Source organism: Solanum pennellii, chromosome 11, assembly GCF_001406875.1.
Source record: "Solanum pennellii chromosome 11, SPENNV200".
In the NCBI taxonomy this organism is placed as follows: domain Eukaryota; kingdom Viridiplantae; phylum Streptophyta; class Magnoliopsida; order Solanales; family Solanaceae; genus Solanum; species Solanum pennellii.
In genome coordinates this window covers 42,760,266-42,775,437 of record NC_028647.1, presented here as the reverse complement: position 1 = coordinate 42,775,437, position 15,172 = coordinate 42,760,266, and the positions used below count along the sequence as shown (strand labels likewise).

At 33.8% G+C, this 15,172-nt stretch overlaps 1 protein-coding gene across 1 annotated transcript; it reads right to left on the bottom strand.

Annotated features, from left to right (window-relative positions):
• Positions 1 to 6,300: 6,300 nt before the first annotated feature.
• On the bottom strand, positions 6,301 to 7,975 carry LOC107003846. Its single transcript, XM_015202112.1, has 7 exons — positions 7,895 to 7,975; positions 7,620 to 7,805; positions 7,392 to 7,525; positions 7,197 to 7,294; positions 6,821 to 6,951; positions 6,549 to 6,749; positions 6,301 to 6,435 (listed from the first exon to the last, which is right to left on the bottom strand). The coding sequence occupies exons 1-7, from the start codon at positions 7,973 to 7,975 to the stop codon at positions 6,301 to 6,303; spliced, it is 966 nt and encodes a 321-aa protein (XP_015057598.1).
• Between the last annotated feature and the right edge of the window lie 7,197 nt (positions 7,976 to 15,172).

Sequence of the window (15,172 nt, the reverse complement as noted above, 5' to 3'; positions counted from 1 at the left end):
CAGTGTGTGTCTTTTAACATGGCCTCAAGTTATCTTTATACCCTAATGTCGCATTATAAATAAAAATATTAAAAACATTGTTATTTTTCATATTTATTATTCAATTCCCATGTAGGAAATTTCTATATTCTCCTTTATGGAATAAATAATACTCAGAAGGATGCGAGAAAGGAAGAAAAACTCATTTTAATTCTGCAAAATGACATCTAACAAATGAGTCCCATATTATCCCTCCATAAAAATTCAAATTTCTGAAGTCTTGAAATAAGATTCTCACGTCTTTAGGTAGAAATTCCCGGAAACATAAATAGGAAAAGGATAATGCTTATTTTTGTACTTAACTTACTTGCTCTATTATTTCATTGATACTTGAGAATGAATGTGGCATTTCATACTCTTAACATTCATAACTGAGCAAGAATGTGACATTTTGGGTTCTATTGATCATCCATATATACATTAGAAAGAAAGTAATATTTCTAGTTCTTTTGTATCTTTATATATATATATATACACATATATATATATATATTTATATATGAACGTGATACTTCTTGTCTTATAATATCATTCATGAATACATGAGAAAAATTTTACATTGCTGGTTCTATTTTATCATTCATATTTACGTGTTAAAGAATATAACATTTCCTCTTCTGTTTTATCATTTCAAAGAAATTCCTCGTTTGGAGTTGATGCTCGCATCAGAATGGAGGATTTGACCTTGATCACTACCTTGTTCAATTAAGAAGATAGTTTAAACTAGAGGGGCACATATAACCACAAAACCACTGCACCAGTATCACAAAATAGGAAACATCAACCAAAAGCACTGCTAGAATAGCTCTTAAGCTAGATTCATGTTAGTTGAAAAAATATTTCAACCTTTTATATCCTTGATGTAAGAAAATTCTTTCACAATAATGTTTGAGTAATTTGTGAGAAATCCTTCAAAACAACAATAACATTGATGCTTTACCTTCAATGAAACCTACAATAATATTCATCAATATTATAAAGATACAGGCATATGTTAATAAATTCATCTTTCAAAGGCCAAAACCCACTATGTATCCTTATAGTCTAGAAATTGTGGGTTATCTATGGATTTATGGTATTCAACACCATTAATTAGATCATAGTAGAATGAAACCCATGAGGTTGAAGAACTTAGGAACCCTATGAAGGAAAGAACTCCATAAGTCAATACTATTATAACTAGATGCCAAATGCACACAATTATTGGAGAATTGGAGACTAGATCTTGAAACCCAGACTTCTTCTTCAAGCTTTATTGAAAGAAATATTAGGGTAACAACTTCCAACACTACACATTTAATGATTTTAAAAAAAAAGTAACTATAGAAAATTTTTACACAAGTACGTTACTAATAAGATAATTATAGATATCTATTCTTCATTAATATCATTTGGATTCTAAATATTTTAGATGCATTTAGCACACACACTATTTTAATCATAATTTAAACCAAACAAGAAATGGAAACTGCATTTAGCGCCGGTGGAGACGTCAAGTCATGCTCTAACACTACATAGAAAAATTATTAAACAAAAAATGGAGATGTCAAGCCTCATCGTTTTTATCGAGTTCTCTTAGTTCACATTACTCATGTACACTCAAGTTATGACTTCGTTGAAGTTCAATAATAATTAACAAGTTAAGAACGCACAACAATGAATTATCACAACAACAATGTAGATTGTTTGTTCTTTCATCACAAGGTTTTTCAAAGCGAAATACAAATCTGGCCATTCATTCATTGAAAAAGTAAAATAAAGAAAAATATTGTTAGAAAGAGAAAAAAAACAACGTGACACAATATACTAGTGATAAAAGTTATTAATAGTTTGCATAAGTCTTGTGTTCTCATTCAAATTGTCTTTAATTTCATCACAATATTTTTTTGAGTGTATGAAGATTAAACCATTTATTCATGAAAGAAAATATTATCAAACAAGACAAAATTAACAACATGACATGATATACTAGTAATAGAAATTTCATTAACTACTAGGTTGCATCATTACTTCCTAAATCTCGTTTCTCTTTAAAGTTATGTCTTTTAAGCCTCTATTCAACACATCAATTAGAAATATGAACACCAATAAACTATAATGTTTCATGTAAGGAGTAATTATTACAAGGACCCACACAGTACAAGAACACTAAATATAACAACAAATCGATAGACACCAGGTAACTCATCAAACACATTTAAAATAACAAGATTTTTTAATTCTCGTGTAACTTATAAAACACTTTAAAAATAAAGAAAATTTTATTTTCTCATTTGACTCATCAAACACATTAAAATAGTAATTATTTTATATTCAAATTATAACTCATCAAGCACGTGAAAAATAACGAAGATTGTATCTTCACAATGTAACTTATCAACCACATCGGCAAAAACAAAAAAAAAACCTTTTCTTCATCTCATAAGTGATCATACACATTGAAAATAATGAAAGAACAATATTCAACATTTAACTCATCAAACACATTGAAACTAAGGAAATTTAATATTCATCATGTGACAATCAAACATATTTAAACAAACAAAAATATTATTTATTATGTAACTCATCAAACACATTTAGAATAATAGTAATTTTATAATCATATATCATCTAAATCATCAAACACATTGAAAATAACGATAATGTTATGTTTATAATGTAACTCATTAATTTATATCCAAATATCACATAAAAAAGAGGTATAGGAAATCAGACTAAATGTAACTTCTTGCCTTATTTTGCATTCCTAATCTAAATACATCATTAAATCATATTTGTTTATTTTTTGGCTACTATTGAGAAATATTATTAAAGAGAATCTATAACCTAATATCATATGAAAAAGTTGATCTAAAGAACATTTGATCATCTAGTGAAACATTGATATAAAGGAAGGCAATTGTACACTATATCATCTGGCAGAACGAGCCTGAACCTTCAACATTGTTACTTATCATATCTTTATCATGTTGCAATAAGTCCCTGAGATTAGAGAATAACCTTACAATAATCACAGATTGGTTGTTTTAATTTTTATTGGGCTTAGAGTGAAGCATAAGCACCCCCCCTTCCCTCAAAAAAATATTGTCTCCTAAATCCTTAGATGATATAGCTTTTCATGTTGTTAAATCGATCTAAAAAATAATGACAATCGTGAAAATCATAAAAATAGAAAAGTTTCCGTTCACTTCAGAAAGGAAATTCTATAATTTATGTTAAAATGTGAATCCAATTAGAACAAAGGAAACAACACCAAGTCTATGAAATCTTCGAATGCTTTTCTCTAATGAAGGGCATGTTTATACGCATATTTTTCCAGATATTACGAGAGAACTTTTACCCCCTACAATTTCCAGCTAATAATTCACATATATGGGAATCCTGTTATGAAGGCTACAAAAGATTTTGAAGATTAATAGGACATTTTTTTTATAAAGAACTTAACCTTTTTATATAAAAATGAAATATTAGTCACCAAAAATTGTATACTCAAAAAGTAGTCAATCCTTTATTTAAAATTTAATAGTAATATTACTCGCACATAAATTTTCTTATACAAATTTTTACATCACGTTGACACTAAAAACATAATAAGGTAAATACATGATAGATAATGTGTCTGTTAACTTGACCTCAACTTGCATTTATGCCCTGGCCGCATTATATATAAAAAAGATTACAAACATTGTTATTTTTCATATGTTTTAATATTCAGTTTTCATGTAGAAAATTGCTACATTCTCCTCTATGATACAAATAATGTTCAGAAGGATGTGATACAGGAAGCCAAAATCATTTTAATTTTTCAACATGACATCTAACAAATCAGTCGCATATTTACCCTCCATTAAAAAAATAATGCTCCTTCAGTCCCATTTTATATGGCACCATGTCCTTTTTGAACTCCCTAAAAAAGTATGGCACATTTCCTTATATTGTAAGTATTTAATGATACAATTCCTCTTTTACCCTTATTGGATCCAGTTAGTTTTAAAGATATTATGGGGGGGGGGGGGGAGAAAAGTGAGTCTACTTTTTAATATTACTATTTTTTGAAGGGCAATTTGGTAATCATTTCAAAATTTTCATCTTTTCTTAAACTTCGTGCCCTATCAAACGTTACCACATAAAATGGAAAGGAGAGAATATTGAGTATTTCAAATTTTATGAAGTCTTGAAAAAATATTCTCAAGTCTTTCAATAGAAACTTTAAGAGATACAAGGGCGAAGCTAATTTTTTTATTTAAATTTCTTTCTCGATTATATCATTGATACCTGACAAATAATGTGACATTTCATATTAGATCATTCATACCTGAGAAATAATGTGTAATATCATTCATACATGAGAAAGAATGTGACATTTCTAGTTGTATTATATCATTCATATATACTTGAGAAAGAATGTGATATTTTTGGTTCTTTTATATCTTCATACATACCTTAGAAAGAACATTGACATTTCTTGATCGATTATATCATTCATATATACATGAAAAAGAATGTGTCATTTTTTATTCTATTTTGTAATTCATATTTACATGAGAAAGAATATGATCTTTGTTGTTATATTTTATCATTTAAAAAAAATTAAATTCTTCAGTACAAGTTGATTCTCGCATCGAAGTGGAGAATTTGACCTTAATACCTACCTAGTTCAATTGATAAGATAGTTTACGATAGAGGGGCACATAAGGACACGAAACCACTATACCAGTATAAGAAGAAAGGAAATATCAAAAAAATGCACTGCTATTTCCAGTAGTTTCAGAAAGAAAGACTTCTTTTGCCGAAGAAACTCACGTTCAAAATCTTCTTTTAGTAACTTCAGGGTGGCTCATAGAACCATTATAATTGCTTTACTTGTTCGAACCTAAAAGAGGAAAGGTTTAGTTTATTCATCTTCATAGGTCATCTGCTAGTATTAGTCATGTCTCCTCTTATGGAACATATAGGAAGGGAATCAGGAACAGCATTTGCCTCCCTGAAGCAATGAATGGCCTCATATTGCAAGTTTTTAAACTTCTCTTTAATCTTGTATATAATCTTTTTTAATGTCTTGGCATATTATAACAAACTTTTGATTATATTGAATGCCATTATATTGTCTATATCTAATGTAATGTGGGAATTAAAGTTATTTTCACACAATTTCATTTGATGTAATGCTGCTTGTTTCGCCTACCCAGAATGGGGGTGCCGCGCCTAGTAGCTTGGCCTGATGCGCTGTCAGTGCACCCGAGATGGGTCGCAGTCATTGGTCTCCTAGAATGATGCGCCTGAGGTGGGCCATCCCTGGTGGCGTGATATACCCTGCCAGAGCCTGCCATTGGTGTTGTGACTTGGTTGAAGTGCGACACGCTGCCAGTACACCGAAATGGGCTCTGAACTGAGCCCTTAACGTGGCAGGCCTTGTCTACGGCCAAACTCAAATTGTTTTACGTATTTCTTCAGATTCTAATTGGTTTCTCCTCCCATGACCTGCGCATCAACCAAATGCCGTGACATAATAATGGTGGTTTCCTCCCACCATCTCCTTTAGTTTCGGTTGCTGCACGACTCATATTTTAATTTTTTCATTTTAATATATAATGTCCTATCTAACTAAGAAAAACGAGGAAAAATTGAAGTCTACACCTAAGAATTTAAAACTAAGCTAAAATTACAAAATTCAGTAAGACTACCTATTACATAGAATTCATGAGCTTCCTCCCATGTAGTACTTAATTTAGCGCCGCAACATGATGCAACTTGGATCATTCATCATTTATCTCAAGAACCTCCCAATCACGATCCGAGTCAACACCAAAGTAGTTTTTAACTCTTTGCCTATTTACCAAGAACGCAGGTCTAGCCTCTCCTTTTAGTTCCATTGCCCCATGTTGTGTCATTCTTACCACTTCGGAAGAACCAATCCGTTTAGACCTTAGATTTTCCAGAGAACAACCTAAGTCTATAATTAAAGAATAGTATGTTCTCTCCTGGAGTGAAAGTTCGAGTAATTATGTGCTTGTCATGCCACCTCTTTTTTCTTTTCTTTATAAAGCTTTGCATTCTCATATGATAGTCTTTAACATCATACAGCTGATTTATTTTCTTTCTACTGGCTAGCTCAAGGTCAAAGTTCAACTTCTTTATTGCCCAAAAAGCTTTGTGTTCTAATTCTGTCGGAAGATGACATGGTTTCCCAAATTATGTGTGATAGGGACAAGTTATGGGTATCTTGTAAGCATTCCTATACGCCCACAATGCGTCATCCTATTTCTCAAACGAATCTTTCCTCTGTGCATTCACCGTCTTCTGCAATATTTTCTTCACCTCTCTATTCGATACTTCCACTTTGCCACTCATTTGAGAATTGTAAGTTGTAGCAACCTCTTGATGAATACCATACTTAGAAAGAATGTTCTTCACAAGATTGTTAATGAAATGCTTACCTTCATCACTTATAATTCCCTTGGAGTGCCAAAGTGAGTGAAGATGTGCTTCTTGATGAACTTAATTACCACCCTTGAATCACTGGAAGGAAGAGGGACATCCTCAACCCATTTACTCACATAATCCACAACCACAATAATGTATAGACTTCCCTTAGTTGGTGGGAAGGGACCCATGAATTCAATATCCATACGTAAAAGATTTCCACCTCCAAAATGTTGTTTAATGGCATCTCGTGTCTTTTTAAGATAGTGCCCAACCTTTGGCATCTGTCACAACCCTTCACAAAAGCAATAGAATCTTTAAATTGCGAGGGCCAAAAGAATCCATATTATAGTACCTTATAAGCAGTGCACTCTTCTCTATGGTGTCCTCCATATGGGTTGGCATCACAAGTCTCTAGCACTTTGTTAACCTCACACTCCAGAATGGACCTTTTCACTACCCGATTGACACCTTGCTTGAAAAAAGCTATGGTTCATCCCATATTTAGAACATGAAATCATGATTTAGCTTTTCCTTTTTTTGAGTAGTTGCACCCGGAGGATACACTCCACTCAGTATCAAGTTCATAATATCCGCATACTATGGAACTTGAGAGATATCTAGTTCCATCAATTGTTCATCCAGAAACTCTTCCTCAATATTCTCACCCTCATATATGTGTGAGAAGTCCTCTAACCTAGATAAGTTATAAGTTATCTAGTTTTCAGTACCTTTTCTATCTTTGATCTCAAGGTCAAACTTCTGGAGAAACAATATCCAATGAATCAACCTTAGTTTAGCATCCTTCTTATTGAGTAAATGCTGATAGCTGCAAGGTCAGTGAAAACAATTACTTTGGTGCCTACCAAGTATGATATGAACTTGTTGAAGGTGAACACTAGCGCTAGCATCTCCTTCTCAGTCACTGTGTAATTACCTTGTTAGTGTCAAGGGTCTTGCTTGCATAATAAATAGAGCGGAACACTTTACTCTTTTTCTGTCTCAACACTGCACCCGCTGCTACATCAAACGTATCACACATAAGTTCAAATAGTAATTCCTAATCAGGAAAAAATTAGAATGGGAGCCTCAATCAAGTTCTTTTTCAACATCTCAAAAGCTCTCAAACACACTGCATCCAATTCAAATTTCACCTCCTTCTCTAAAATACTGCACATAGGTCGTGCAATCTTGGAAAAATCCTTGATGAATTTCCAGTAAAAACCTGCATGGACAAGAAAAGTACGCACGCCTTTTATTGAAACAGGAGGGGGAAATTTCTCAATGACTTCCACCTTGGCCTTATCAACCTCTAAATCTGTCCCATAACAATCCCTTCTCTAACCAAAAAATGACACTTCTCCCAGTTCAGAACTAAGTTATCTTCTTCACATCTATCAAGTACCTTATCAAGATTCTAGAGACATACCTCAAAAAACTTTTGAAAGACTGAGAAATCATCCATGAACACTCCTACAAATTCTTCCACCATGTCATGAAAAATGGCCATCATACACCTTTGAAATGTTGTCGGTACATTGAAAAGTCTGAATGACATACGTTTGAAAGCATATGAGTCATAAGGACAAGTGAACGTAGTCTTCTACTGATCCTCAGGTACAATCAAGATCTGGTTGTAACCAGAGTTTCTTCCTAAGAAACAATAATACTCTTATCCTGCTAGTCGGTCAAGAATCTAATCAATGAAGGGAGCGAGGTAGTGATCTTTTCAGGAATCATCATTTAATTTACGGTAATCCATACAAGTTCTCCACCTTGTCACTCTTCTAGTAGGAATCAACTCACTCTTTTCATTCCTTACTAAAGTCATACCTCCCTTCTTGAGAACACATTGCACCAGACTTACCCACTTACTACTAGCGATTGGGTACATATTCTAGCTTCTAACCACTTTATTACCTTTTCTCTCACTTCTTTCATCAACGGTCTGAGTCGACGTTGATGTTGTGTACTATGTTTGTGACCTTCTTCCATATAGTTTTTGTGCATACACAACGCCAAACTAATCTCATGAATATCAACCATCTACAATCTAATCGCCTTCTTTCTCCGCTTTAGGATCCTTAATGCCACATCAACCTATATTTCAAATAACTCTGCAGAATGTATAATAGGTAAAAAATCATTAGTACCCAAAAATGCATACCTAAGATGAGTTGGTAGTGTTTTTAATTCCATCTCTGGAGTCTCCTCAATGGAGGGTTTGGGTGGTTGCCTTAACTCATGCTCTAATGGTTCCATTCTTCGCTTGTGAGGCTTTACTTTCCAGATTTAAACATGTTTCTAATTCTTGGGCCTCTATGTCTTCATCTTTCTTATGACCCAGTAATACTCTTTCTAAAGGGTCATCAGGCACTACTAACGATGAATCTACTATCTGATCAACCACTGTAATAGCAAACTACTATTCATAAATAGAGGGTAATATAAAAGGGAGCTAAACCTCAAATACCTCAACCTTATCATGTGCCCTCATAGTCAATTGGCAAGCTGCTACATCAATCAGTGCCTGACTCATAGAAAAGAAAGGACTTCCCATAATGAATTGGACTTTAGGATCGGGTTCAAAGTCCAAGACCACAAAATCTACTGGAAAAATCAATGAACCTACTTGCACTAACACATCCTCTACTACACTCTCAGGCCTAGCAATGGATCTATCAGCGAGTTGGATGATAACAGTTGTTTGTTTTGGACTAGCCACAAATATAATGACATCAAATTTTTACGTCCCCAAATCACATAATCTCCGGGCGTGAACAGTTTACCCAATAGTAATATGCACGGTAAAACAACCCTAATCTTTTAACTTTTGGGGCACTCTTTTTTGGATTCTATAGTTGCTGTCTTCAGTAAATGCTACAGTTTCTTACTCCATAAGCCTCCTTTTTCTAGCAAGAATATCCTTCACATACTTGGCATACATTCGGGATTCCCTGCAAAATGTCAACCAAAGGCAGATTAATGTGAACCTATTTAAGGAGAGATAGAAACTTACCGAAGCATTCATCTTCATTCTGCTTTTTTAACCTTTGTGGAAACAGAGGTGGTAACTTTTTTTTGGAAGAGGTGACTCAACATTAGAACTTTTTACTACCTATTCCACTTTCTTTTATTTAGTACTTACCTCAGTGTCTCTCTTTTTTGGATACAGTTCCTCTAACTGCAACCCACTTCTAGTACTTATCGCATGTAGTTGCTTTGGGTTGGGTTCAGTATCATCGGGCAACCCACCTTGGGATGCAAGTTCGAAGAATTTGTCATTTGCACAACTTGTTTCTCTAAACTTATTTGGGACATTTGGGTGTTTATGATGTTCTCATCCTTCTTATCTATTCTAGCACTTAACATGGTTCCTATTTCAGTCATGATCTTTTGGAAAAACTCTACATTGGTCCCCCCCCCCCCCTTTTGTGCACTAGGATTTACACTTTGGTTGGAATTTTGGTATTGCTGCCCAACCCCTTGGGGACGGTATTGATTCAACCCTTGTGCTTGATTTTTGTTTTGGTTTTCACCCCATGAGGAGTTTAGATGGTTTCTCAAACTAGGGTTGTAACTTACCATAATTTTGTTGGCCTTGTCCCTTTTGCACATTGCCCACATAATTCACAGAATCTAGATTTGCCTCACATTGCTCAATGTCATGGGTTACTCTACCACATACACCCCACACCAATTTGCTTCTTATTGTACCACTTTTACTGGTGCCTTAATTAGAGCCAACTATTTAAACCGTACGGCCATACTATGTTGCATTGCATCTATTTTGGTATTTGTTACAGTAACTTTGTCTACATCTAAGATTTGTGCCTCCTTTTGGGTTGTTGTTCTAGACATTTCCCCCTCATACCCTTGGTTCCCTTTACAAAGTTTATCAAGTAAGCTAAAGAATGTTTCACTTGTTATGGATAGGGCTTATCCACCTGCTGCACTATTAAGAAGAGCATGAGGATTATATTCTAAACCCTCAAAGAAAGTGTGATCAAGTACTTCATTAGTCTGCATGTGGTGTGGGTAAGAATTCAACATTTGTTTGAAGCGCGTCCATGTTTGGTACATGTCTTTCCAATGCTTTTGAGCAAAGTTTATCATCTCACCTCTCAGCTTGGCGGTTTTCTTGGATGGGAAGAATCGACTCAAGAACTTCTTTGTTAGACAATACCTAGTAGTGATGGAGTTTGGTGGTTTGGAGTCTAACCATCGCCTTGTGGCTCCTAGCAATGAGTATATGAACAATGTTACTCTCACATAGTCCGATGAGACTTCAATTGGGATGTAGGTATCAATGATCTCTATGAAGGTCCTAAGATGGAGTTGAGGATCTTCATGGGGGATACTAGTAAATTTCCTATCAGTATGGAAGATTTGTACAATATTTCACTTTAATTCAAATCTATCCCTCGATGGTGGTTTCCTAATACTAGAAGCCAAATTGGCGGAGAGCTGGACTGCCACATCTCACAGTAGTCTTGTTGGAATGATAAGGACATGAGGGGGCACCTCGGTTATTAATATTTTTCAGATTTTTTTGACCTGTTGGCTTGCTCACATGTTCCAAATTTTCTTTATGATCATCACCACGATTTCCCGGGGATCCTAGCCTAGTTCCCCATGTCTCCCTTGATTCTTTTTTCAACGCTGACGTAGAACTGTTTCATGTTGGTTGTAAGGTTCGACCTCCTTTCTGAGCCAGACCTAAAAGCATAATGCCTGAAATAAACAACCTAAGATCAACTAATTAATACATGAATATTCTAAATGTAGAGTTAAAATATTGAATATAAATCAATTTCTAAGTCCCAGATAGCGGCGCCAAAAACTTGTTTCTCCCAATATACACTAAAATGTACGTGGTCGCGCAAGTAATATAGATTCTTCTTAAAAACGAGTTATCATTCCCTAGGTACTCATGATAAATTTATATTTAACATTGATTCTACAACTGAAAGTAAAAGTAAGTGTTTGAAGAGTTGATGATTGATTATTAACTACCACTACTTTAGCAATAAATAAAATTTACCAAGATCGAACGACTTAAAGATGGTGTTACAAGCATGAAAAAGGCAATTCCAATGTTGGAGCATATGTTGAATCGCATGCATGTAGTATTGGCTTATAAATAATTTTGGCTGCCAAGTTACTGGTTTATAGGGTTAATTATATGAGTTAGGCTACACACCTCCCGTCGCCTACCCCAATTAAATATGTAACTACATCATTGAGCGGGGATAAGTATGATAATTGGAGAGCATTTATATTTTATCCTATTTAGTAACCAAGCAAGTTGTTCGCGCAAGTGTCACTCCTGAACACAAATCACCTCAATCTAATGGGTTGATCGAGCTCATTATATCCTCTGGTCTATCTTATCCCTCCTCTCTCGATTTTAAGATTAGACACTAAGTTTATCTTACAATGATCAAGCATATTATAGTAAATCAATAATATAGAAGTAACTTGTGTTGATAACAAAGAATTAATTCAAAAACCAGTAATAATCAACATTCGATTCATAGCTACAGACATAATAGTAGGGTAATTAGCCACTCATACTTCTCAGGATCCACAAAAGATAATTGCTGATGTGATTTCCGGAAAAATAAAAGAGCTGGAAGATAAAAATGTATTACAAACTTTAATTCTTTCTATTGCACACCAATTAAAAAGTCGAACCCTAAAAATGAGGCCTTAAGGGTCTATTTATAGTAATTCGGATTACTAGAGTCAAAATCTAATTCAATGAGGAGTCCTTTTAACTTCAACTTTCGTCAAAAACTATGCACATGACTGGGCCACCACGCTAGATTCGCGCCTGGCAGGCTGCGCACCGTGCTACCATTGAGCCTGGATTCAGCTTTAAAAAACTTGGCCTGACGCGTCGCACCCCTGCTTCGCTAGGGTTGCTGGATAGCCGCGCCAGTGTCGCACCAGGCTGCTTCTTGTCGCCTCCAACTCCTTTTCCTTCCAGTACTTGATCATTCCCTTAGAAACCTGAAAAATCACTAAACATGTATATTAGTATGCAATCATCTCAATCTTGAGTCAAAACATGCTATTAGATTAGATAATGTCCTAAACTAACGTTAAAGATGGGTAATTTTTAGTAAATTGTCATATAATTATGCCCAAGGTCAGCTCACACAAGATATTATTAGTGAACTTGATAGTTTTCGCAAATGCCATAATCAACTTTGCATTTCTTTGTCTAAAACAACCCTAAGATTAAATTAAGACCTTCTCTGAACATAAAGTTTTTATCTGTATTAATTTCCAGTTCCCACCTGTAGTCTTTTTTTTCATCAAGCAAATGTTCAACTCATTCTCATTCGTAGTTTTTTGAGATTTACTTTTAGTTACTGTAGTAGTTTTTTAAAAAAAAAAAAAAAGTTGCTTGTCTTAACATAATTTGAATTTTGAATTGTAGCTAGATTGTTTGAGTTATGAGATATTTGAGCTTGTTTTGAATTACAAATTATGCAGTATTTTATATTTTCTATTTAATACATCAATGCTTAATAAAATTATTGAAAACTGTTCAAGCCATTTAAATTCAAATATACAGATTTTCAACCCTTTTTCGTTGCCTCGTCTCTTTAAAATACTAATAGTGGTATAAAGGGCTTCATTAATTTTTATAGATATGTGTGTTCTTTCGAAGAACAATCATACCATTTTTGACTCGTAAGGGCTATCTTTTAAACTTTTCAACCTATCCATTTTAATCTACCGGAGTTACTATTTTCAATTCGTGCTTATTTTAAAAGAGCATGGCTATTTTCAAAAGATAGCGATGCCAAGAAGCAGTTTCTCTTTAAATCCAAAAAGTTCACTCATAAAAATTATTAGATTTTGTCACTCGAATGAAATAATATTCCTATGTCACATATGTCGTGGTGAGGGAATAAAAGTACTTACAACAACACTTCGCGAATTCTATAATTGTCCAAATAAATCAATTTCAAAAGAATTTTTACACAAGACGGTGTAATGGAAAATGTTTCGAAGAAAAAAATTAAAAGAAGAAAGAAAAACCTTGGTATATAAAAATAGTAAAATTGAAGAAAATTAAGAAAAAAAATTAGCATCAACTGGTTAGAGCTAAAATTCGAGAGGAGCAGTTTTTAAAATTACAGTAATTAAAGCAAAGGAGGAGTTTTGATGCTTTTAAACAATAATATAGTTTTAAACAAAATAAGTTTTTTTAGTTGAAGATAATATGAGTTCATTAGGTTTATTTTAATTGTTTTACATTTAAAATTATGCAGTACTTTATGTTATCTACTTAAAGCCGTTGATGCTTAGTAAAATTATTGTAAGAAATTCATCTTGGTGATTTTTTTTTTTTATAAACAGCGCCCCTGCACATTAAAAAAAGAAACTGGCCAGTAATTCTTAAAAGAGTAACATTTTAGTTTTCAAACCATGTTCCATTCTTTGCTTTCAAAATTTATCATTGAGTGAAACAAGGAGTTATGAAATTCATTATGAGAAGATAATTTACACACATTAAGTATCAACTCATGGACATTTTTAGGGTAACGTCATACTAGGTGACCTAACCACCTGATTCTAAGGTTTTTTAGTTATGTCAACGTATGATGTAAAACATGACTTTCAATAGGAAGATTCTTTTTAAAAATTCTTGAAAATGTATTAATTTTGTTGTTTCATTCTATCTGAGGGGACATACCATATGCAGAGATCCTTGTCTTCCATGCTACCAATGACAATCTAAGTACTCTCTTGGACCATGTTATCACATAGAATTTTTCTTAAGAGAATCCTGATTCCAAATGGTTATCACTATGAAACAATCTCAGAGTATTACTCCCATGTTTTCTTTGTGTAATAAAGAACTATATTCGCTAACTAACTGTTGGAAGGCCAGTTATCCCACAAGAAATACATATGACCCTCATTAATCTCCTAATATGCAATAGTTCTCTCCAAGAATTGGAATTATTAGAGCAAATGAGTTTTGCCACCTTGTTAGTTCTAAGACAATATTGTTGTTTCATAAAGAGATAATTGTCAAAAACAAACCCAAGCTATCCCCTTTTTTTAGTTTTATACCTAAACTATTGAAAGTGTGAATTTCATACCTAAGCTATCATTTTTTTAGTTTGAGAAAGACACCTCAATGGTGTCACTAATGCACTCTCTCTTTTATTTGAAAAAACCTTGACACATGACATTCCACGTGGATAAAATATTCCACCTTGACAAAAATTAAAGGGATGATGCCCAAGTACACCCTCAACCTATGCCCGAAATCTCAGAGACACACTTATACTATACTAAGGTCCTATTACCCCCCTGAACTTATTTTATTAATAATTGATTACCCCTTTTCGACCAACGTGGCACTATCTTGTGGGCCCAACGATGGTTGACTTTTTTTTTCACACTAGTGCCACGTAGACTAAAAAGGGGTAGAAAATTACTTATAAAATAAGTTCAGGGGGGTAATAGGACCTTAGTATAGTATAAGTGTGTCTCTGGGATTTCGGGCATAGGTTTGAGGGGGTACTTGTGCATTATCCCAAAATTAAATAATAAACTATCAATATTAATTAAAATATTTTACGCAAAGTATTACTGTCAATAATTTTTTTTTAAAAATAAAAATTATTATTTTTATTCCACTCCATCACCTCATGTAACATACCCCCCCCCCCCCCCC

What these genes read in the sequence shown, in the direction of transcription:
- LOC107003846 (XM_015202112.1), bottom strand. Translation starts at nt 7,975, where the DNA reads ATGGCCATTTTTCATGACATGGTGGAAGAATTTGTAGGAGTGTTCATG. An exon ending in TGAGATCAAAGATAGAAAAG is followed by an intron (nt 6,952 to 7,196) that starts GTACTGAAAACT and finishes GATGAACCATAG; the next exon opens with CTTTTTTCAAGCAAGGTGTC. An exon ending in AAGAGTGCACTGCTTATAAG is followed by an intron (nt 6,750 to 6,820) that starts GTACTATAATAT and finishes GGGTTGTGACAG; the next exon opens with ATGCCAAAGGTTGGGCACTA.